Source organism: Staurois parvus, unplaced genomic scaffold (assembly GCF_062004578.1).
Source record: "Staurois parvus isolate SC_StPar_1 unplaced genomic scaffold, SC_StPar_1.0 ptg001300l, whole genome shotgun sequence".
Classification (NCBI taxonomy): domain Eukaryota; kingdom Metazoa; phylum Chordata; class Amphibia; order Anura; family Ranidae; genus Staurois; species Staurois parvus.
This window is the reverse complement of record NW_028319096.1, coordinates 162,434-184,826: the sequence shown is the minus strand read 5'-3', so window position 1 is coordinate 184,826 and position 22,393 is coordinate 162,434. Positions and strand designations below refer to the sequence as shown.

General features: G+C 43.3%; 1 protein-coding gene across 2 annotated transcripts in view; it reads left to right on the top strand.

Moving 5' to 3' along the window:
* Nucleotides 1–22,393, top strand: part of MAP2K5 (mitogen-activated protein kinase kinase 5) — a 345,280-nt gene that overhangs the window by 301,053 nt on the left and 21,834 nt on the right. Inside the window, exons 18-19 of one of the 2 annotated variants that reach the window (XM_089660975.1) lie at nt 6,716–6,742; nt 7,103–7,135. In XM_089660975.1, the coding sequence (XP_089517101.1) occupies nt 6,716–6,742; nt 7,103–7,135 (60 nt within the window). The remainder of the gene's footprint in view (nt 1–6,715; nt 6,743–7,102; nt 7,136–22,393) is intronic. The other variant, XM_089660977.1, reaches the window with a different exon arrangement.

Sequence of the window (22,393 nt, the reverse complement as noted above, 5' to 3'; positions counted from 1 at the left end):
AACTCCTTGTGGTTATAGTGGTGAGTAAAGTTGCCATAGAGTAAATATTTATAGTACCTTTCTACCTCTTTGTGGTTATACCAGTAAGAAAAGTCTCCATAGAGTAGATCTCTAGGGTACCTTTCTAACTATTTATGGTTATACTAGTAAGAAAAGTCCCCACAGAGTGGATATCTAGGGTAACACAGAGAGGGTGCAAGGGGCCTAGTGCATTATCTTTAGCACTTTTATATGAGTAAAGGAAGACATAAATTATACTCCTAGATTGTAAGCTTGAAAGAGCAGGGCCCTCAATCCCCTCATGTTTTGCATTGTATTGTTGTTGTTCTGTCACATGTTCTGTCCCCGATTGTAATGTACAGCGCTGAGCGAACTATTGGCGCTTTATAAATACTGTATAATAATAATAATAATAATAATACTACTATTCACAAGTCAAGTGAAACAGAAAAGTACCCTAGATATCTACTCTATGGGGACTTTTCTCTACTGTAATTGTTCTGATAGATGATTACTGATGTTTATTGGCAATGTTCCTTGATACTTACCATTACCTGCCAACCACAGCTTGGCATTGCGGGGTTTTTTTATCCTAATGATTTTTTCATTTTTTTTTTCTATCAGTGGGCTGATAGCATATAAAATACACAAAGCACAGGATAAAAATGTACGCTATCCAACTCCAACTGGTGAATAGATGACTTCTGTTCCTGACGCGTTTCTGGGAACTGGCCCGTTCCTCAGAGCTGTGCTCATAGTCTTTTATTTGCTGTCGGCCCACTTGGCTTGTGGGTATAATTTATGTCTTACTTATAATAAAGTGCTAATGATAATGCACCAGGCCTTTGCACCCTTTCTGTTTCAGTTTCTATAGCATTGGATTTCCCTGATTTAAGGAGGGCTGCTTCGCCTACCCTTCCAGTTTGAGTTGCTCAACTTTGGCAAAACTCTGTAGCAATACGATGGGTGCCTCTACCATCTACCTCTATATCTATGGTAACTTTTAAAGTCTTTGTGGTTACTCTGCTACGAAAAGTCCCCACAGAGGAAATATCTATGTTATCTTTCTAACTCTTTGTGGTTCTACTAGTAACAAAAGTCCCCATAGAGAAGATCTCTATGGTACATTTCTAACTCTTTGTGATTATACCGGTAAGAATAGTCCCCATAGAGTAGATATCTAGGGTAACGTCTGTTTCAATCATTTTTATTGGAATTTTTATTTTCAGAGAGAAAGAACCTAGCATAACAAGTGCATAGCTGTTCAGAAAGCACTGTTCATATAGTTACAATGGTACATACAGAATTCACAGAGACATAGCCGGGCACATGCCCTTATCTCTTCCGGGGAGGAAACCTTAAGATGACTAAGTAAATGTGGCAAGATTCAGAACTCTAGTTCCAAATATCATAAAAAAATCAGCAACTTGGATATGGTCACAGTGAAATATCATTAAGAAAAATAGATCAAGTGACCAGGCCAACCCCTCTGGTTCTAATGAAGCTGCAGGCCCACCTGGGTCCCTATGGGACAGTTAAAACTTGAAAACCCCCCCACTGAAATCCATGGAGGCCACGGCACCATCAGTATTGATCATTAGAAAAAAAAACACTGCAATGCAAAGCTGTGGTCGACAGGTAATGGTAAGTATCAAGGCACATTGCCAATAACAATCAGTAATCATCTATCAGAACAATTAGAGTAGAGTTAGAGTAGATATCTATGGTACCTTTCTAACTCTTTGTGGTTATACCTGTAAGAAAACTCCCCCTAGAGTGTATATCCAGGGTAACACAAACAGAGAGGGTGCAAACGCCTAGTGCATTATCTTTAGCACTTTATTACAAGTAAAGGAAGACATAAATTATACTCGCAAGCCAAGTGGGCTGATAGCATATAAAATACACAAGGCACGGGACAAAAACATCCATTATCCAACTCCAACTGGTGGATAGATTACTTCTGTCATCTGACACGTTTTGGGGAACTGGCCCCCTTCCTCAGAGCTATGCTCATAGCCAGTCTTTTATATGCTATCAGCCCACTGATAGAAAAAAAAAAATTAGAAAATCATTAGGATAAAAAAAAACCCCGCAATGCCAAGCTGTGGTTGACAGGTAATGGTAAGTATCAAGGCACATTGCCAATAAACATCAGTAATCATCTATCAGAACAATTAGAGTAGAGTTAGAGTAGATATCTATGGTAGCTTTCTAACTCTTTGTGGTTATACTAGTAAGAATTGGTAATCATCGCCTTCTATGGTTGCCAGGTAATGGTAATATCAAGGCACATTGCCAATAAACATCAATAATCATCTATCAGAACAATTAGAGTAGATATCTATGGTAGCTTTCTAACTCTTTGACTAGTAAGAATCAGTAATCAACGCCTGCTGTGGTTGGCAGGTAATGGTAAGTATCAAGGCACATTGCCAATAAACATCAGTAATCATCTATCAGAACAATTAGAGTAATAAAAAGTCCCCATAGAGTAGATATCATGGGTACTTTTCTGTTTCAATCATTTATATTGGAATTTTTCTTTTCAGAGAGAAAGAACCTAGCATAACAAGTGCATGGTTGTTTAGATAGCACCGTACAATGGTACATACAACAGTAATCATCTATCAGAACAATTAGAGTAGAGTTAGAGTAGATATCTATGGTAGCTTTCTAACTCTTTGTGGTTATACTAGTAGGAATCGGTAATCATCGCCTTCTATGGTTGCCAGGTAATGGTAATATCAAGGCACATTGCCAATAAACATCAATAATCATCTATCAGAACAATTAGAGTAGATATCTATGGTATCTTTCTAACTCTTTGTGGTTATACTAGTAAGAATCGGTAATCATCGCCTGCTATGGTTGGCAGGTAATGGTAAGTATCAAGAATCAATTAATGCAGCCATGGACATAAACTGTAAAAAAAAAAAAAAAAGAAGGAAAAAGAAAAGAAAAAAAATGGGAGGGTGGAAGGGACGAAATAGAAAGGGGGAAGAGGAAGAAAGGGAAAGAGGAAAGAGTTGAATCAGAGAAGGAAGACTAGTCCATTGGGGAGTCCAGCTCACACCAACCCAGGAGTCAGTCCCGTCCGTTCAGGACCTGTAGGTTAATAAAGCCATGGGATCCATATTTTGTCAAATAGGGTTTGTCTCGCAGAACACTCACAAAATTTTCATTAAGCATAATGCAGGTGAGCTTACACTTCATCAATGCTTTATCAATGATTGGGCTTTTCCAAACCAATTGGATTCCAATTCCAAACCGATTTCCAATGGCGATTTTAGCTGCCAAGAACATAAAAGTAGATTAAAGTTTGTGTGTGCCTATGGACATTCTCAACCGGCTTGTTCAACAAGGCAATGCAGACATCTTTAGTTATGTTGACCCTAGTGACCGAAAATGTAAGGGAATGTATCCTCATCCAAAAACGACGGACTTTGGGGCAAGTCGAATCTAGGGTATCTTTCTAACTCTTTTTGGTTATACCCGAAAAAAGTCTCCTAATGGCCAAAACATTATATCCATCCTCTACACATTGTGATTAAGTACGAGATCGTGTGAAACGCGTTAACAGGTCCTGTATTTATGTCTTGGTGTTTTGTGTGTCCTATGGATTAATAAATACACCCTTTATTCATCTATTATTATTATACAGGATTTATATAGCACCAACAGTTTGCTCAGCGATTTACAATATAACCGGAGACAGTACAATTACAATACATTTCAGTACAGAAGGAATAGGAGGGCCCGGCTCGTGGAGCTTACAATCTAAAGGAAGGGGGAAGGGATACAAAAGGTGACAGCTGCGGGGGATGATCTGGTGGAGGTGATTCAAGTACAGTTCTTAGGTGGAGGTGGGGTAGCCTTCCTTGAAGAAGTAAGTTTTAAAAGATCGCCTAAAGGCAGACAGGGTGGGGGCTGACCGGACATGCTGTGGTAGGGAGTTCCAGAGTATGGGAGAGGCTCTGAAGAAGTCCTGGAGGCGAGCTTGGGAGGAGGCGATGAGGGAGCTAGAGAGGAAGATATCTTAGGTCTCCACCTAAGATATCTTCCTCTCTAGCTCCCTCATCACCTCCTCCCAAGCTCGCCTCCGGGAGTGGGCGATTTTGGTGATTTCTGTTGATGAGGTGGGTGATGTAGATAGGGGCAGTGTTGTGGATGGCTTTGTAAGCTGTGGTTTTGAATTTTATACGTTGGGTTAGTGGAAGCCAGTGAAGGGTCAGCAGTCGCCGATCGGTTGGTAAGGTGTATGAGTCTAGCGGCAGTCGCTGATCAGTTGGTAAGGTGTATGAGTCTAGCGGCAGTCGCTGATCGGTTGGTAAGGTGTATGAGTCTAGCAGCAGTCGCTGATCAGTTGGTAAGGTGCATGAGTCTAGCAGCAGTCGCTGATCGGTTGGTAAGGTGCATGAGTCTAGCAGCAGTCGCTGATCGGTTGGTAAGGTGCATGAGTCTAGCAGCAGTCGCTGATCGGTTGGTAAGGTGTATGAGTCTAGCGGCAGTTGCTGATCGGTCGGTAAAGTGTATGAGTCTAGCGGCAGTCACTGATCGGTCGGTAAGGTGTATGAGTCTAGCGGCAGTTGCTGATCGGTCGGTAAGGTGTATGAGTCTAGCGGCAGTCACTGATCGGTCGGTAAGGTGTATGAGTCTAGCGGCAGTCACTGATCGGTCGGTAAGGTGTATGAGTCTAGCGGCAGTCGCTGATCGGTCGGTAAGGTGTATGAGTCTAGCGGCAGTCACTGATCGGTCGGTAAGGTGTATGAGTCTAGCGGCAGTTGCTGATCAGTCGGTAAGGTGTATGAGTCTAGCGGCAGTCGCTGATTGGTCGGTAAGGTGTATGAGTCTAGCGGCAGTTGCTGATCGGTCGGTAAGGTGTATGAGCCTAGCGGCAGTCGCTGATTGGTCGGTAAGGTGTATGAGTCTAGCGGCAGTCGCTGATCGGTCGGTAAGGTGTATGAGTCTAGCGGCAGTCGCTGATCGGTCGGTAAGGTGTATGAGTCTAGCGGCAGTCGCTGATCGGTCGGTAAGGTGCATGAGTCTAGCGGCAGTCACTGATCGGTCGGTAAGGTGTATGAGTCTAGCGGCAGTCGCTGATCGGTCGGTAAGGTGTATGAGTCTAGCGGCACTCACTGATCGGTCGGTAAGGTGTATGAGTCTAGCGGCAGTTGCTGATCGGTCGGTAAGGTGTATGAGTCTAGCGGCAGTCACTGATCGGTCGGTAAGGTGTATGAGTCTAGCGGCAGTCGCTGATCGGTCGGTAAGGTGTATGAGTCTAGCGGCAGTCGCTGATCGGTTGGTAAGGTGTATGAGTCTAGCGGCAGTCGCTGATCGGTTGGTAAAGTGTATGAGTCTAGCGGCAGTCGCTGATCGGTTGGTAAGGTGCATGAGTCTAGCAGCAGCATTCATAATAGACTGAAGGGGGGATAGCCTGTGTAATGGTAGACCAGTGAGGAGGGAGTTGCAGTAATCGAGGCAGGATATAACCAATCCAATCTATCCTCCGGTGTGACCCTTCTTCCTATTGCATCCTCTACATTTGCCATAGGTATCTCAGTAGAGTAGACATCAATGATACCTTTCTAATTCTGCTTTGGCCAACAGCTGGAGAACAGTCGATCAGCTGAATTAGATTGCTTCAAATTATAAACGACTCTGAAAACAGCTGTGATATAGTATGAGAACAGAAACATGCTATTAATTACTCTTCAATATAAATAATAGAACCCTTTAAGCTCCAGTGGCTTTTGGTAAACTTTTTATATCATTTATTTTTGCTGTTGACCAAATAGCAAAAAAAAAAAACACTACAAATAGAAAAAAAAAATTTCCAGTTGGCGTAGCTGAACTGTAAATATTAAAAGTGCCACCTCCACTAATGAGGGCAGATCACCCACTCGAGTTCGGTTGATTTTTACCAACAGTCCTTTTGTAGAAAAGCCTTTTCCTCTGGCAGCTTTCGGCCTCCCCCCCCCCCCCAACACATACACACACACCAGATCCCCGTCCCATTACAGAGATATAATTAAAGTTTGTGTCTCCCAGCCAGAAATTAGGCAGGGGTGACACGCCAGGCCAGCCCTGGCAGGCGGCCAGAAATTCTAATTTCTGACGATGATTTAATTTCAATTTTAAATAAATCGTTTTTTAATTTAAAAAGAGCCAGTTTCCTCACATTAGCGATGATTGCCACATTAAGCTCTGCGCTCACGATGGAGCCGCATAAAACATTATTTATACACGGAGCGGAAACAGCTCTGCCTCCGAAATGGATTATGTTTTGTGGGTTTTTTTTTTTTTTTGTTTTTTTTTTTTTTGTTTTTTTTTTCCCTCCCTCTTTCTAATATAACCTGGAGGATACTAAAAAGTGTTTGTGGTAAATTAGCATTCTGCCGACTTTCACCCATAAATGAGAGAAGAGCTATTAACACTTGTGTATTTTCATTATGTAAATTGTGTTAACACATGCCCACAAATTGCCACCAGCAAGACAATCATTTTCTCCCAGTGATCATAATGTGTCCTAGTGAGATGTTTTGATTATGACATGCTAATTACATATTGCCTTTTTTCCTTTCCGCTCTCCGTTTTTTATATATGTTTTCCCCTCCTTTTTTTTTTTTTATTCTTTTATTCTTCTTTGTGTGTTATTTATTGTATATTTTATTTAATATACATTTTTTTTTTTTTTATCCACTTTCCTCCCAAGATTCCGAAAAACCATGGGTCTTTAATGGTAAGTGTTATGAGTCCGAGCAGGGGGAGCGCCGGCGGAGCAAACTGCGAAGGGGGGGGTGGAAAAAATTCACTTTTCTCTTTTTTCCTGATGGCTGATTCTTCCTGCATGCTCCACTGCCTTGTTTTAAACTTTGCAAATTGCATTTTGAAGAAAAAACAAACATTTAACTGCCTGTATTAGATTAGGTACCATTAGAAATAATAGCGATGCTCCGACATCAATGTTTTTATAAGAGCTCTCTGCTGTTGATTAATCTTGCTATTTTTATTGCATTAATGGTGTTTTTTTGTGTCTCTTATGACTCTACTGTAGAGATATTGCATATAGGTTAATACTTGTCTCTCTCTCTCTCCGCAGCCGTTCCAGATATTGCAATGCATTGTTGATGAGGTGAGTCTCAGACTTATGTGCTTTCGCTCCTAAAGTCATTCCTAATGGAGTGGAAAGCTTATATTTTGTTTCCTAATGAAGCACAATGGACGACACCCTCTGAGAGAGTTCATTGGCAAGGCTTGGAGCTGTTTAACATGGCTTGGCCTCTGCTCTCATATCACCCCCCCACCCCTCCCCTACCCTCCTCCGGTCCCATCTTTTCCAGAGTCCCCTGCAGACTGATCCTAGCTGTTGTATCAGGCTCCGGCGACAAGGCTGGAGAATATTAATTGGGGCTCAGGCCTGCCTGCTGGGGTTGTGTAGAGAGCAGGATCTCCATGTGGGCATAATGGTATTCAGTGGAATAATGTTTAGAAGAGATGGAGGGTGACATTTCGGTGTACTTGCTGGGTTAACATGGAGGCAGCACTGTAAGTTTATAGACTGCTTTAAAGGTTTTTTTTTTTATTATTCTTCTTATACAGGATTTATATGGCGCCAACAGTTTGCTCAGCGCTTTACAATATAACGGGAGACCAGGGGCGGACTGACAACTCATGGGGCCCTCGGGCAATAGGGGATCATGGGGCCCCTGTATCCTTGCCCAAACTCAAAGAAGCCTATGAAAAAGGTACCAGGGGCATCTCATGGGGCCCCCTACTGACCCCGGGCCCTCGGGCAGTGCCCGAGTTTCCAAATGGTCAGTCCGCCCCTGCGGGAGACAATACAGCAACAATACAGTTCAATACAAGAGGGTTAGGAGGGCCCTGATCCTTGGAGCTTACAATCTAGGAGGGAGGGGCTAGTGGTACAAAAGGTAAAAACTGTGGGGGATGGACTGGAGGAGTAGAAGATTCCATTATTAGATGAGGGCAGGATAGGTCTGTGTGTGCGTTTCACAACCTTTGTTTTTTTTTTCTACCCAAAGTACCCCTTCAACATTCTGCACTTCTCCAGGCACCCCATTCTAAAATGTAAAACACTGAAATGAATAGTTTTACATAATATAGCAGCATCCATACACATAGGGTACCCAGTATTACAGGTGATTTTCACAGTGGAGCTCCACCCAAAAGAGGAAGTTCCGCTTTAAGCCTTTGTCCACCCGCTCCCCATTAAGGATTGGTACTTTTGGGAAGCGGGAACCCAAATTTGACAGGTACCCGCTCCCACTTCCTCTGCGATCACCTAGGCGATCGGAAGCGGAAGTCGTCCTCCCCTTCCTTGACAGGTCCCAGAAGACTACGGGGCCATTCGCAAAGCGCAGCGCTTCTCGTGCATGCGCAGTGGGCTGTGAAGCCGCAAGTTGTCATAGCCGGGTGCCCACACTTATGATGCCGCCGCCGGGGAGAGGAGATACCATATTAACCCCTTCACGATGGCGCCTCTCGGCCCTTTAAGGGTTTCAGAAGCCAGGAGGCGGGGCGGGGTTTAGGGTCATGTGACGTGCCGTCACGGCGGTCACATGATCGGGAAAGGTCCCGATCGAAAGAGGAGATCGGGACCTTTCCGTGAGTACCGGACATGTGTGCTGGGAGCGCGCGCTCTCGGGACACATATGTCCTTTTTTAATAGAACCCAAATGTCTTGCCGCTCGGCGTCTAGGCACAGACGCCGGGAGGCCGCACATTTGTGTGCGGCCGGCGTGAAGACGTTAAAAACAATTCAAGTGTCCAGGCCATGGCATAACCTAGGTTGGTCTACGCGTTTCACTGTTTCCACCTCTTCCTCAGGACCTCTGATGTTGATTTAGCAAAACGGAACGTATAGTAGTTAGTTCTCTACAACGGAGACAAAACATTAATCAACATATGAAAAATTTTTAAATATTTATCAACTATTTACCAATGTACAAACTATCAATTTACCACATACCTGTAAAAAAAGGTATTTGTGTCCTGTGTTTCTCAACTTTTTTTAGTCAAGGCATCCTTTAAAATTATGCACAATCTTGAGGGACCCCATTCTAAAGTGGTGAGGACACCGCAGGACCGAGGGACAGGTAAGTGTCTGTATTTTAAAAGTCAGCAGCTACAGTTTTTGTAGCTGCTGACTTTTATTTTTTCAGGTGGAACTCCGCTTTAAGTAAAGGAGACTTTTAGTTGTAGCCTTATTGGTGGTGAGTCACAGCCATTCACATTCGAGCGTGTTCTAACTTGCGCCCTCCTGGGTTGCAACCCAATGGACTCAGTTTTACGGAGTAGTAGAGAAATAACACATGCGTGCATTGCGCTGTTGGCAGAAAATGAGTGACAGGATCCTGGACCAGCGGATTAACATCAAATTTTGCATGAAAATTGGTAAAAGTGTGATTGAAACTTTTTAGCTCTGCTACAATAGACTTAGGGTGAACATTACATGAAGAAATTGATGGGAATGTACAATATATATATAAAGCGCTGTGCAAATTGATGGCGCTATGTAAGTAAATAAAACAAGAAATTAGGTGTTTTTGAATGGAATAGGCGGTTTAAGGTGGGGAAGGAAGATGTCCAGAATGATGCAGGAAGTGGGCAACCAAAAATGCAAAGGACGGATGCAAGTGTGGAAAATGAAAAAATTAGGGGAATCTGTTTGGAGGACAAGTAGATTCTTCACCACGACAATGCTCCTGCACATGATGCAATAGGTGTTCATGAGTTCCTAGTCCAGAGATCTTTTCCGAAACTTGATCAACCACTTAGCACCCTAAGACTGTTTACAAAATAAAAAAATGCGTTAAAAGGACACAGATTCGGTGACCTTCCAAACATCCAGTACACCACAACAAAGATACTGTGCAGCGTTACAGAAAACAAATTCCAGGAATGTTTCCAGCAGTGGCACAGTCATCTAGAAAAGTGCATCGCTTCACAAGGGGACTACTATGATGGTGACAACAGTCGCTAGTGTAAGCAAACATTTTATTTTTCCAATTCAGTCTATTGTGAGAATTAAATTGTCACACCTCATAATTCACCAGAGAACCATACATAATAAAGCAAAAATAATTCAAAACATAATTCCTTTTTATTAAGCAAAACCTTTAAAAATCATGCATAGATGCCATATTAAAAACAATTCAAGTGTCCAGGACATGGCATAACCTAAGTTGGTCTACGCGTTTCACTGTTGCCACCTCTTCCTCAGGACCTCTGATGTTGATTTATCAAAACGGAACATATAGTAGTTAGTCCTCTGCAATGGAGACAAAACATTAATCAACATATGAAAAATGTAAATTTGATTTGAGGGCAGGGGCGGACTGACAACTCATGGGGCCCCCAGGCAATAGGGGATCATGGGGCCCCTGTGTCCTTGCCCAAACTCAAAAAAACCTATGAAAAAGGTACCAGGGGAATCTCATAGGGCCCCCTACTGACCCCAGGCCCTCGGGCAGTGCCTGAGTTTCCAAATGGTCAGTCCGCCCCTGTTTGAGGGTATGTACATCCAAATTGGAGGAAGGGTTTAGGAATTACAGCTCTTAAAGAGTAGCCATCCTCCTTTTTCAAGGGACCAAAAGTAATTGGACAGTTGAATCAAAAGCTGTTTCATAGCCAGGTGTGGGCTACTCCTTTGTTATTTCTTCATCAATTAAGCAGGTAAAAGGTTTTGGAGTTGATTCTAAGTGTGATATTTGCATTTGGAATCTATTGCTGTGAACCTACATCATGCGTTCAAAGGAGCTGTCCATGCAAGCTTATAGTAGTTAGTCCTTTACAATGAAGACATCAAAAATTAAAAAAAATATCTATCAACTACTGCCCAATGTACAAACTATCAATTACTGTCCAAAAAAAACATGGGGGGAAAAAAAATTGAATATTTTTACAAAAAAATATACCTTTGTACATTAGTACTGACTAGTATTCTAGCGTTTCTCTTCTCCCTCAGTTTCTTTTCCTCATTCATCTCATGTAACCCCAGTGCTGGCAGAGAGTGGAAAACAAAGATGTTGTCGGGCGCCAGACTTCCTCCTTATTAATCTATGATGGCGTTGGTTGTTAGCTGGTGGCTGTCCCGTGCTCAAGGTTGTAATACTGCACAATAAAAACCTATGGCTTTGTGTAACCAAAAAAAAAAGGCAGGCTTGAGCTACCCGATGGCTTGTTGACAATTTTTGGGCAATTTGGGGCAATGTTTAGGCATTTTCTCCAACAATTTCTTTATTGGAGTTTTACAAAAATGCACAAAAATTATGTATCAAGTCACGGTAAAAATAACATTTTACATATACATGTAGCATTGCGAAAGTTGAACATTTGCCAGAAGAGTTTGCCATGAATAGACAATGACTTCAACAAAAAATGTGTTATATCAATACAGAGATGAGCAATTCTAGAAATATCAGGAAAATACATCCCAACAATTCTCTCCAACTGCTTAACCACTTCCAGTCCGGACACTTTCACCCCCTTCCAGTCCGGACACTTTCACCCCCTTCCACACACACACTTTCACCCCCTTCCAGTCCTGACACTTTCACCCCCTTCCAGTCCTGACACTTTCACCCCCTTCCAGTCCGGACACTTTCACCCCCTTCCAGTCCGGACACTTTCACCCCCTTCCAGTCCGGACACTTTCCCCCCCTTCCAGTCCGGACACTTTCCCCCCCTTCCAGTCCGGACACTTTCACCCCCTTCCAGTCCGGACACTTTCACCCCCTTCCAGTCCGGACACTTTCCCCCCCCTTCCAGTCCGGACACTTTCCCCCCCTTCCAGTCCGGACACTTTCACCCCCTTCCAGTCCGGACACTTTCACCCCCTTCCAGTCCGGACACTTTCCCCCCCTTCCAGTCCGGACACTTTCACCCCCTTCCAGTCCGGACACTTTCACCCCCTTCCAGTCTGGACACTTTCCCCCCCTTCCAGTCCGGACACTTTTCCCCCCTTCCAGTCCGGACACTTTCACCCCCTTCCAGTCCGGACACTTTCACCCCCTTCCAGTCCGGACACTTTCCCCCCCTTCCAGTCCGGACACTTTCCCCCCCCTTCCAGTCCGGACACTTTCCCCCCCTTCCAGTCCGGACACTTTCCCCCCCTTCCAGTCCGGACACTTCCCCCCCCTCCAGTCCAGACACTTCCCCCCCCTCCAGTCCGGACACTTCCCCCCCTTCCAGTCTGGACACTTTCACCCCCTTCCAGTCCGGACACTTTTACCCCCTTCCAGTCCGAACACTTTCACCCCCTTCCAGTCCGGACACTTTCACCCCCTTCCAGTCCGGACACTTTTACCCCCTTCCTGACCAGGACAATTTTTAGCTTTTATCGCTATCACACTTTGAATGACAATTGCGCGGTCATGCAACACTGTACCCAAATGAATTTTTTACCATTTTTTTGAGACAGATAAAGCTTTATTTTGGTGGTATTTATTCACCGCTGGGATTTTTATTTTTTTGCTATGTAAATGAAAAAGTCCAAAAATTTAGAAAAAAGTATTTTTTTAATAAAATTTTGCAAATAAATAATATTTCATCATAAATCTTGGCTAAAATGTATTCCGTTATCTTTTTAGTAAAAAAAAAATCCAAATTAGTTTATAACCAAAAATGTATAATTTTTAAACATTTTTTTTTACATTTTTTATTTTTTTTACATACTGTCACCCTAGCAGTACAGTGTCACCATGGTGACACTGTACTACTTGTGGGGGGTGATGAAGATTTTTTTTTTACACATTGCTTATACACCCATATAGGATGTAAAAGCAATCATTTCTCCTTTTCTCTAGCTGCATTCTTGCACTCATTGAGAAGTACTGAGTGAGCTGTGATTGGTCACAACTTGTCACATGGTACAAGGCTGTTGTGAATAGCCTTGTACCATGTGACCTCTGTGATCATTCACAGATTTCACACGTAGTAAGCAATGATGTCACAAGTGACATCTTGCTTACTACTTTGCATGTGATCACTGATTGGCCAATCAGTGATCACATGATCGGGACCTCGTACAGAGGTCCCGTCCGACAATCGGTGTTTCACTGTGTCCGGAGGACACAGTGGGCACCGTTTCACGGTGCTGCGCACTCCGAGGGAGCACGCACAAGCAGGGTGCGGGGAGGCCGTTTATAAACGGCCACCCGACCCTGCAGTGCCACCGTCCGGCCGTTTATATGCAACAGCCGGTCGGGAAGTGGTTAATTAGATTTAAAACAGATATACCAATGGGAGAAACTTAACATGTCCTGAATTCCATAACAGATCTAGGATTCATTGACCAAAATTACATAATTTCCAAATGTTCCACTGCACCTCAAAAATGTTTAGGCATTTTGCCAGGGCACCCTTGAAGAACCCAAAAGGCACCCCAGGGAGCCAAGACAGGCTGGTCTATGTATGTAAACAAGGTCATTGAGAAAACTTGGTCTCATGTGATGTATCTAAATGTACAGATATGTTAGAGTACTATAGGGGTGCAATCATCACAAAAATTTGCAGTGAAAAAATACCCTGTAACTGAAAGGGACTATTATAGACACAACAATAATGTAAAAGATACAATAACTTTATGACAAAACCATTAAAAAAAAGACAATAAAAGTATAAATGAGGCTACAACAAATATGCATGGATTACACAGAAATAATCACAGATGATATCCTTGACCATAAATAAATAGAGAGATGTTTTGGCTTCCATTCTGCCTGGGCTCCCTCGTGCGGAGCGATGCGTCTCAGCCAATGGTCCCCTTTTCCGGCAAGTCTTCCAGAGCTCTACCAAGGCGGGTATTAGAGCTCAAAGACAATCCTTCCCCGATATCCCAAACCACGAGTCGGAACTTCGTGTAGGGTGAATGAATGAATGAATGCTTTATTGAACACAACACAGTTTATACAGCACATATTGGCAGTAATCCCTGCCCCCTTCACCCCCACCAGATAGTCTGGCACCTGGTTTCCCCCACCCACAACAAAACTCTACAGCAATCAGCACAGTATGAAATCTCGAGAAGTGAAAGACTACAAGTTCACATTCCCCTAAACAAACAGTGTAGAATGCCTGTCTACATAACAGCTGCTAAACATATACATATTTAAAAAGGGTAGAACGGGAAGACCACTTAACATGGGGATAAAACCGGCACAGAAAGGGCAAAATGTTATCACAAAGGGATGGTTCGTCACAGATGGCTGACGCGTTTCGAGAATAGGGTTTTATACCTCTTCTTCAGGGATACTCATATATTGGCATAAGGGTGTTCTAAATGTAAAGACACCATTAGACATCAAAAACATCATAGAAAAATAGGGTTATAATGTACGAAAAAAATGCCATATGTTACTGACCGAGCGGTGATAGACATTTCAGCATGCCCAGCTGCCTAAGTTAAAAACAAAGGTGGAGGTATGCCGCTGCTCCCTGATCTCCACACAGAGAGACCACCAATGAGCTCAGGTCCACAGACTGCTGGGGAGGCCAAGGGGCAATAGAGATCACTAATTATATAGGTACAACGCTGTATGCAAATATATATATATACAGTTGTGTTCAAAATAATAGCAGTCAGACATCACTAACCGGATCAATCACTGTTTTTGGTAGAAATGATATTTCTACATGGCAAATAATTTCCTAGCAGGTGTAGTAGAGTAATAGAAATCCAACAGACCCAACAGTCATGACATGCATGCTGCTGATTCTGTGTCATTGAATCACTCATTGAAAGGGGCGTGTTCAAAATAATAGCAGTGTGGAGTTCTATTAGTGAGGTCATTCATTCTTTGAAAAACAGGTGGCAATTATTGCCCTTATTTAAGGAAGGAAGGCAGCAAATGTTGGACATGCTGGTTACAGTGCATTTCTCTCTGAAATTCTGAGGAAAATGGGTCGTTCCAGACATTGTTCAGAAGAACAGCGTACCTTGATTAAAAAGTTGATTGTAGAGGGGAAAACATATAAAGAAGTGCAGAAAATGATCGGCTGCTCAGCTAAAATGATGGCAAATGCTTTAAAATGGCAACCAAAACCTGAAAGACGTGGAAGAAAGCGAAAAACTGCCATTGGAATGGATAGAAGAATAGCCAAAATGGCGTGGACTCAGCCAACAATCAGCTCCAGGAAGATGAAAGAAGGTGTGACGTTCCCTGTGAGGACTGTTACAATTAGAAGACGCCTATGTGAAGCCAAGCTATCTGCAAGAAGTCCCCGCAAAGTCCCACTGTTGGGAAAAAGACGTGTGCTGAAGAGGTTACAATCTGCCAAAGAGCACATTGACCGGCCTAAAGAGAAATGGGGCAACATTTTGTGGACTGATGAAGGTAAGATTGTTCTTTTTGGGTCTAGTGGGCGGAGACAGTTTGTCAGACGACCCCCAAACACTGAATTCAAGCCACAGTACACTGTGAAGACAGTGAAGCATGGTGGTGCAAGCATCATGATATGGGGATGTTTCTCATACTACGGTGTTGGGCCTATTTATCGCATACCAGGGATCATGGATCAGTTTGAATCCATCAGAATACTTGAAGAGGTCATGCTGCCTTATGCTGAAGAGGAAATGCCCTTGAAATGGGTGTTCCAACAAGACAACGACCCCAAACACACCAGTAAACGTGCAACATCTTGGTTCCAGACCAACAAGATGGACGTTATGGAGTGGCCAGCCCAATCCCCGGATCTTCATCCAATAGAAAACTTGTGGGGTGACATCAAAAATGCAGTTTCTGAGGCAAAACCAAGAAATAGAGAAGAACTGTGGAATGTGGTCCAATCATCCTGGGCTGGAATACCTGATCACAGGGGCCAGAAGTTGGGTGACTCCATGCAACACAGATGTACAGCAGTTCTCAGAAACAGTGCGACTACAACCAAATATTCATGAAGTCATTCAAAGGAAAGCAAAATCTTCAAACATTTCTCAGTTTATATAGTGAATGTTTGAGTTTGTAAAGAAGAATACAAACACGGCCATTTTTTTTGAACCGTCTAATATTCACTTTTCTTCATTTTTTTTAGAGGAACAACACAAATTTGATGTATTTTTCTTCATGTTTTGATTTGGAATAGAAAGTGTCGTATTCCCAATGCATTTGTGTGGATGGAAATAAAAGATATTAGAAGGATTTTGAGCTTTATTCACTTTTTTGAACACACTGCTATTATTTTTAACACAACTGTATATATCTATATAATATTATATATATATATACATCAAATATATCAACACTATTTTTCACAAACACCCAAAAATACTTGAGAGGCTTACATAGCTTATTGCCCAGGAATAGTAATATAAGAACTGGGAAACTACTTGAAAATATAGAACAAGCCCAGTGCAGCAATCATCGATTCATTATTTAAATCTAAAAATGAGGAGAAATACAGAGGAAACATTAGAATAAAAAAAGCACAAAATAAATATCAAAAGAAAGAAAATAATTCAAGGTTGCTGCTTCCCATATCGACATACCAGACAACAACAGCTCGTCTGGTGTCCTGGAGTGACATTAAGCCCTTGAGTATGGGTGCCTATAAGAGCGGTGGTGGATCAAAATCACACCAATCAGGAGTGTTGGGCAGGGCCTGAACAGGCAGTGCACCAATCCATCATAATCTAAAGCCTAGCCATGCCCCCCCCCCCCCCCTGATCTGGGGAATATATCTATAGTCATCAAATAGGTGTTGTGCGATCTTCATGTAGCATGGGAGGGGGAGTTGTAAAGTTCATGGAGGCCATCAGACTTTAGTGGACACCCCACATCTGCATCAGCCATCAGAGAACTTTCAGCCGGTGAACGGCTTTTCCTCTCTTGTTGTGAGAGAGATCAATTTTCCCACCATGGAAAATGTGTGAGTGGGTTTGATCCATCACAGTTCTCTGTAACCCCCACCTGGGAGTTCTCAACCATACCCATGGCAAGACAGAAAGCTCATCTTCTCACAGTTGTGGTAAGGGTGGGGGATCAAACCATACGTTATGGCACCCAAATCAGAAACTTCTACTTTTGGTAGAGTGTTGCTTTTAAAAAAAAAATAAAAAATCCCACTTCTTTTTAATTTTACATCTAGGGCCAGCATTAGGGTTGTAGCACAACAATAGTGACTAAACGACATCCTTATTCTCCAGAAATAATCCATAGACATCCACTACTTAATGGCCCTGCGATCTATTTTTCATAAAATTGTTGCTTACTGTGTTTTTCTACCTCCTTGTGCGCTCTGAAACCTTTTTTTTACCACCTCACTTCCATTTGCTTGATACAAGCTGTGCACGATAGTTGTGGTCATGTGCGATGTTCTATGCGCACTACAAGTCCGATAGTCCATAGTAGAGATGAGCTCTCCAACAACACCACTATCATTCCCGCCCTGCAAGCCAAAGTCCTTGGCGTCATTCTTGACTCGAACCTCTCCTTCCAACCTCATATCAAATCACTTACAAACACATGCAGGCTCCACCTCCGCAACATTGCCAAGATACGTACGTTCCTTACCCCAGACACCACTAAACTACTCGTACACTCTCTGATTATCTCACGCCTTGACTACTGCAACTCCCTCCTCACCGGCCTACCCCAGTGCAGGCTCTCCCCGCTTCAGACCATCCTGAACTCAGCGGCTAGACTCATCCACCTCACCAACCGCTCCACCTCTGCCACCCCCCTCTGCCTCTCCCTCCACTGGCTTCCGATTGCCCAACGCATCAAATTTAAACTTCTAACCCTGACCTACAAAGCCATTCACAACACTGCCCCTGACTACCTCACCAACCTGATCCCCAAGTACCGCCCTACCCGTACCTTTCGCTCCTTACAGGACCTCCTTCTATCCTGCTCCCTGGTCTTCTCCTCCCATGCACGACTGCAAGACTTCTCCAGGTCCTCTTCCATCCTCTGGAACTCACTGCCCCAATCCATCAGACTGTCGCCTTCCCTCCTCACATTCAGGCGCTCCCTCAAAACCCATCTCTTCAGGGAAGCCTACCCCACCCTCACCTAACGGCCATTCTCCCTCATTCCTCCCACCACTTCATTCCCCTCAGCCACTTCCTACTGTACCACTACCCCCTCCCTCCTAGATTGTAAGCTCGAAAGAGTAGGGCCCTCTTACCCCTCGTACGTTGTTTGTTATTGTTGTACTGTGCCATGTATTGTCCCCCCTATACTGTACAGCGCTGAGCAAACCCTTTGGCGCTATATAAACTTGATGTAATAATAATAATAATGTTGGGATTCCTAGTCTGAACCCACCTGAGCTATTCTTTGATTGTCAAGGTGCCGTGTTAGCTTCCTGGTGGGATAGAGCTCAGGTGGGTTAAGACTAGGATCCAAACATACCTGATCTCAACCCTAGTCCATAGTCACTAGTCCATCTAGGGAGTGAGCAAAAGAGGGTGGCTATGTTCCTGCACACAGTGGGACCAAAGTTATATAGTTGGTAAGGTTGAATAAAGACACCAGTTCAACCTGTGTGGTTTGTGGACATCAGATTATGTCAATACCCCTTACTTTATCCCTGTATGTTGCGTTTGCTTAGATGCCCATCTAAATGTTTTCTTAAGTTATCAATACTTCTTGCTGACACCAACTGTGGAAGGGCGATCCACATCCTTACCGCTTTGACAGTAAAGAACCTCTTACGCAGTTTAAGGTTAAACCGCTTCTCTTCCAACTTCATTGAATGGTCGTGTGTCCTCTTGAGCGACCTGAGACTGAATAGTTTTCTCCCTATGCTAGAATCACCATTGAGATATTTGTAGATCACTATCATATCTCCTCTTAAGTGTCTCTTCTCCACAGAGAATCGGTTTAAAGCTTGTAATCATTTCTCAATACTGAAGTTCTCCAGCCCCCCTATGAGCTTTATTGCCTTTCTCTGGACTCTCTCCAGTTCCAGCACTTTCTTCCTGAGGACTGGTGACCAGAACTGGATGGCACACTCAAAATGTGGTGGGTATGGAGAACAAACGTAGCCACCCTCTAATAGGAAGTGAGATCACAACAGCAAAAAAGGGATTTAGAAATTGGAAGGAGGCTGAGTGCAATAGAAAGAAGTACCACTTGAAGACCAACAACGTACCCCTATGCCTCTGGACTTCAAATGGTTATACCGGGATGCCCGCAGCTGCAGACGTCACCCCATTCAACATTATACCATGTTTTAGAGCCGATGGTCTGCTCTCTTGTAAAAGCAATCCTAGTAGCTAACTAGCCACTGGATGACATTTACAAGCAGAGGGAGGGGATCTCATGCCACCTTCCGCGGTTCTCTCGGGTTTCCACCAACTGTTCATAGAGGCGAACAAAGACCGGAACTGCTCTGTTACATGTTGATCATATCCCCCTTATTTATTTATTTCAGGTACTTATATAGCGCCGTCCGTTTACTCAGCGCTTTACATATATATTGTACATTCACATCAGTCCCTAACCCTCAAGGGGCGTACAATCTAAGGTCCCTAACTCATATTCATACATACACATACTAGGGCCAATTTAGACAGGATCCAATTAACCTACAAGCATGTCTTTGGAGTGTGGGAGGAAACCGAAGTACCTGGAGGAAACCCACGCAGGCACAGGGAGAACATGCAAACTCCAGGCAGGTGGTGCCGTGGCTGGGATACGAACCAATGACCCTAGCACTGCCAGGCAGAAGTGCTAACCATTTAGCCACTGTGCTGCCTCGTTATGTATTATACATGGAGATCATATCCCCCTTATGTATTATACATGGTGATCATATCCCCCCTTATGTATTATACATGGAGATCATATCCCCCCTTATGTATTATACATGGAGATCATATCCCCCCTTATGTATTATACATGGAGATCATATCCCCCCTTTATGTATTATACATGGTGATCATATCCCCCCTTATGTATTATACATGGAGATCATATCCCCCCTTATGTATTATACATGGAGATCATATCCCCCCTTATGTATTATACATGGTGATCATATCCCCCCCTTATGTATTATACATGGAGATCATATCCCCCCTTATGTATTATACATGGAGATCATATCCCCCCTTATGTATTATACATGGAGATCATATCCCCCCTTTATGTATTATACATGGAGATCATATCCCTCCTTATGTATTATACATGGAGATCATATCCCCCTTATGTATTATACATGGAGATCATATCCCCCCTTATGTATTATACATGGAGATCATATCCCCCCTTATGTATTATACATGGAGATCATATCCCCCTTTATGTATTATACATGGAGATCATATCCCCCCTTATGTATTATACATGGAGATCATATCCCCCCTTATGTATTATACATGGAGATCATATCCCCCTTTATGTATTATACATGGAGATCATATCCCCCCTTATGTATTATACATGGAGATCATATCCCCCCTTATGTATTATACATGGAGATCATATCCCCCCTCATGTATTATACATGGAGATCATATCCCCCCCTTATGTATTATACATGGAGATCATATCCCCCCCTTATGTATTATACATGGTGATCATATCCCCCCTTATGTATTATACATGGAGATCATATCCCCCCCTTATGTATTATACATTGAGATCATATCCCCCCTTAGTCTCCTCTTCTCAGTAGAGAATACATTCAGTTCCTCTAATCTTTCCTCATAGCTGATCTCCTCCATGCCTCGTATCAGTTTGGTTGCCCTTCTCTGTACTTTCTCCAGTTCCCCAATGTTCTTTTTGTGAATTGGTGTCCAAAAATGAACTGCATATTCCAGATGAGGTCTTACTAATGATATGTACTGGGGGGGGAAGGGGGGTAATATGATATCTTCCTCTCTGGAGTCTATACCTCTCCTAATACAAGAGAGGATTTTGCTCCCTTTAGAACCCGCAGCTTGGCATTGCTGCCATTATTAAGCTTGTGATCTACCAGAACCCCCAGATTATTATTATTATTATTATTATACAGTATTTATAAAGCGCTGATAGTTCGCTCAGCGCTGTACATTACAAAGGGGGACAGAACATGTGACAGAACAATACCAATACAATGCAAAACATGAGGGGATTCCTTCACCATTGACCCCCCCAGATCCTTCGCCACCATTGACCCCCCAGTTGTACCCCGCCCCCCCTCCAGTATGTATGATGCATGCATATTCTTAGCCCCCAAGTGCAGAACCTTACATTTATCAACATTAAACCTCATTGGCCCCATAGTCCCCCAATTACACAGAGCATTGAGGTCGGCTTGTAAGTTGGAGACATCCTGTAAGGACGTTATTCCCCGGCACAGCTTGGTGTCATCTGCAAAGACTGAAATGGTATTTTTGCAATAAAATCCAAAAAAGTGTATTTTTTCCCCAAAAATTGTGTTTGAAAAGACACTGTGCAAATGTGACATAAAACATTGCAACACCCACTAATTTATTCTCTTGGGCCTTTGGGGTTCTAAGAAATTTTCTAGCAAAAAAAAAAACCATGTGACATAAAACATTGCAACACCCACTAATTTATTCTCTGGGGGCTTTGGGGGTTCAAATAAATTTTCTAGGGGAAAAAAAATACTGATTGTTACATGTTAACAAAAAAATTGTCAGAAAAAGGCTTGGTGCTAAAGTGATGAAGGATCCATACTTAGAAACCTAAGTTTAGTATCATTTTAGGGGCAAGTGGCAACTGGCGAGTCACATGACCTGTTTCAGTCCTGCTACGTATCGACAATTGAATGGGGGGGGGGTGTAACAGAACTGGACCCCGACTGCACTTGGGTACTTCCGTTAGACTCCCGCTTCCCTGTTCGAACACCGACCACAGACACCATCGCTGACCATACAAGACGAGACCAGACTTGAAGGAAACCAGGAAATAGACTGCTTTATTTTAACACAGACACAAGATATAAACCTTCAAGGGAACAACCCACCTCCCTGCATAAGCACACAGGGCGGGGCAAACCAAATCTAGCAACCAGAGACACATCAGCAGACACCCCCCACCAAGCCAATACACAAACACATACATCCCATAATAGTTTGCTCCCAAGCAAGACACACAATAGAACAATGGGATGCACCACATGGCAGTAAACAATGAACAACCCTCACAACCCACAAGATATATACACTCGGGAGAAGGGAACAACCCCCCCCTTCCTGCATAATGACACAGGGCGGGGCAATCTACATTTAGTAACAAGAGACACACCAACACACAGTCCCATCAGGCGGGAGGACTGCTGGAGACACCCCCCACCAAGCCAATACACAAACACATACATCCCATAATAGTTTGCTCCCAAGCCTGGCAAACAGAACAATGGGATGCAGCCCCATAACACCAAACAATCCACAACCCCCACACCCCACCTATAC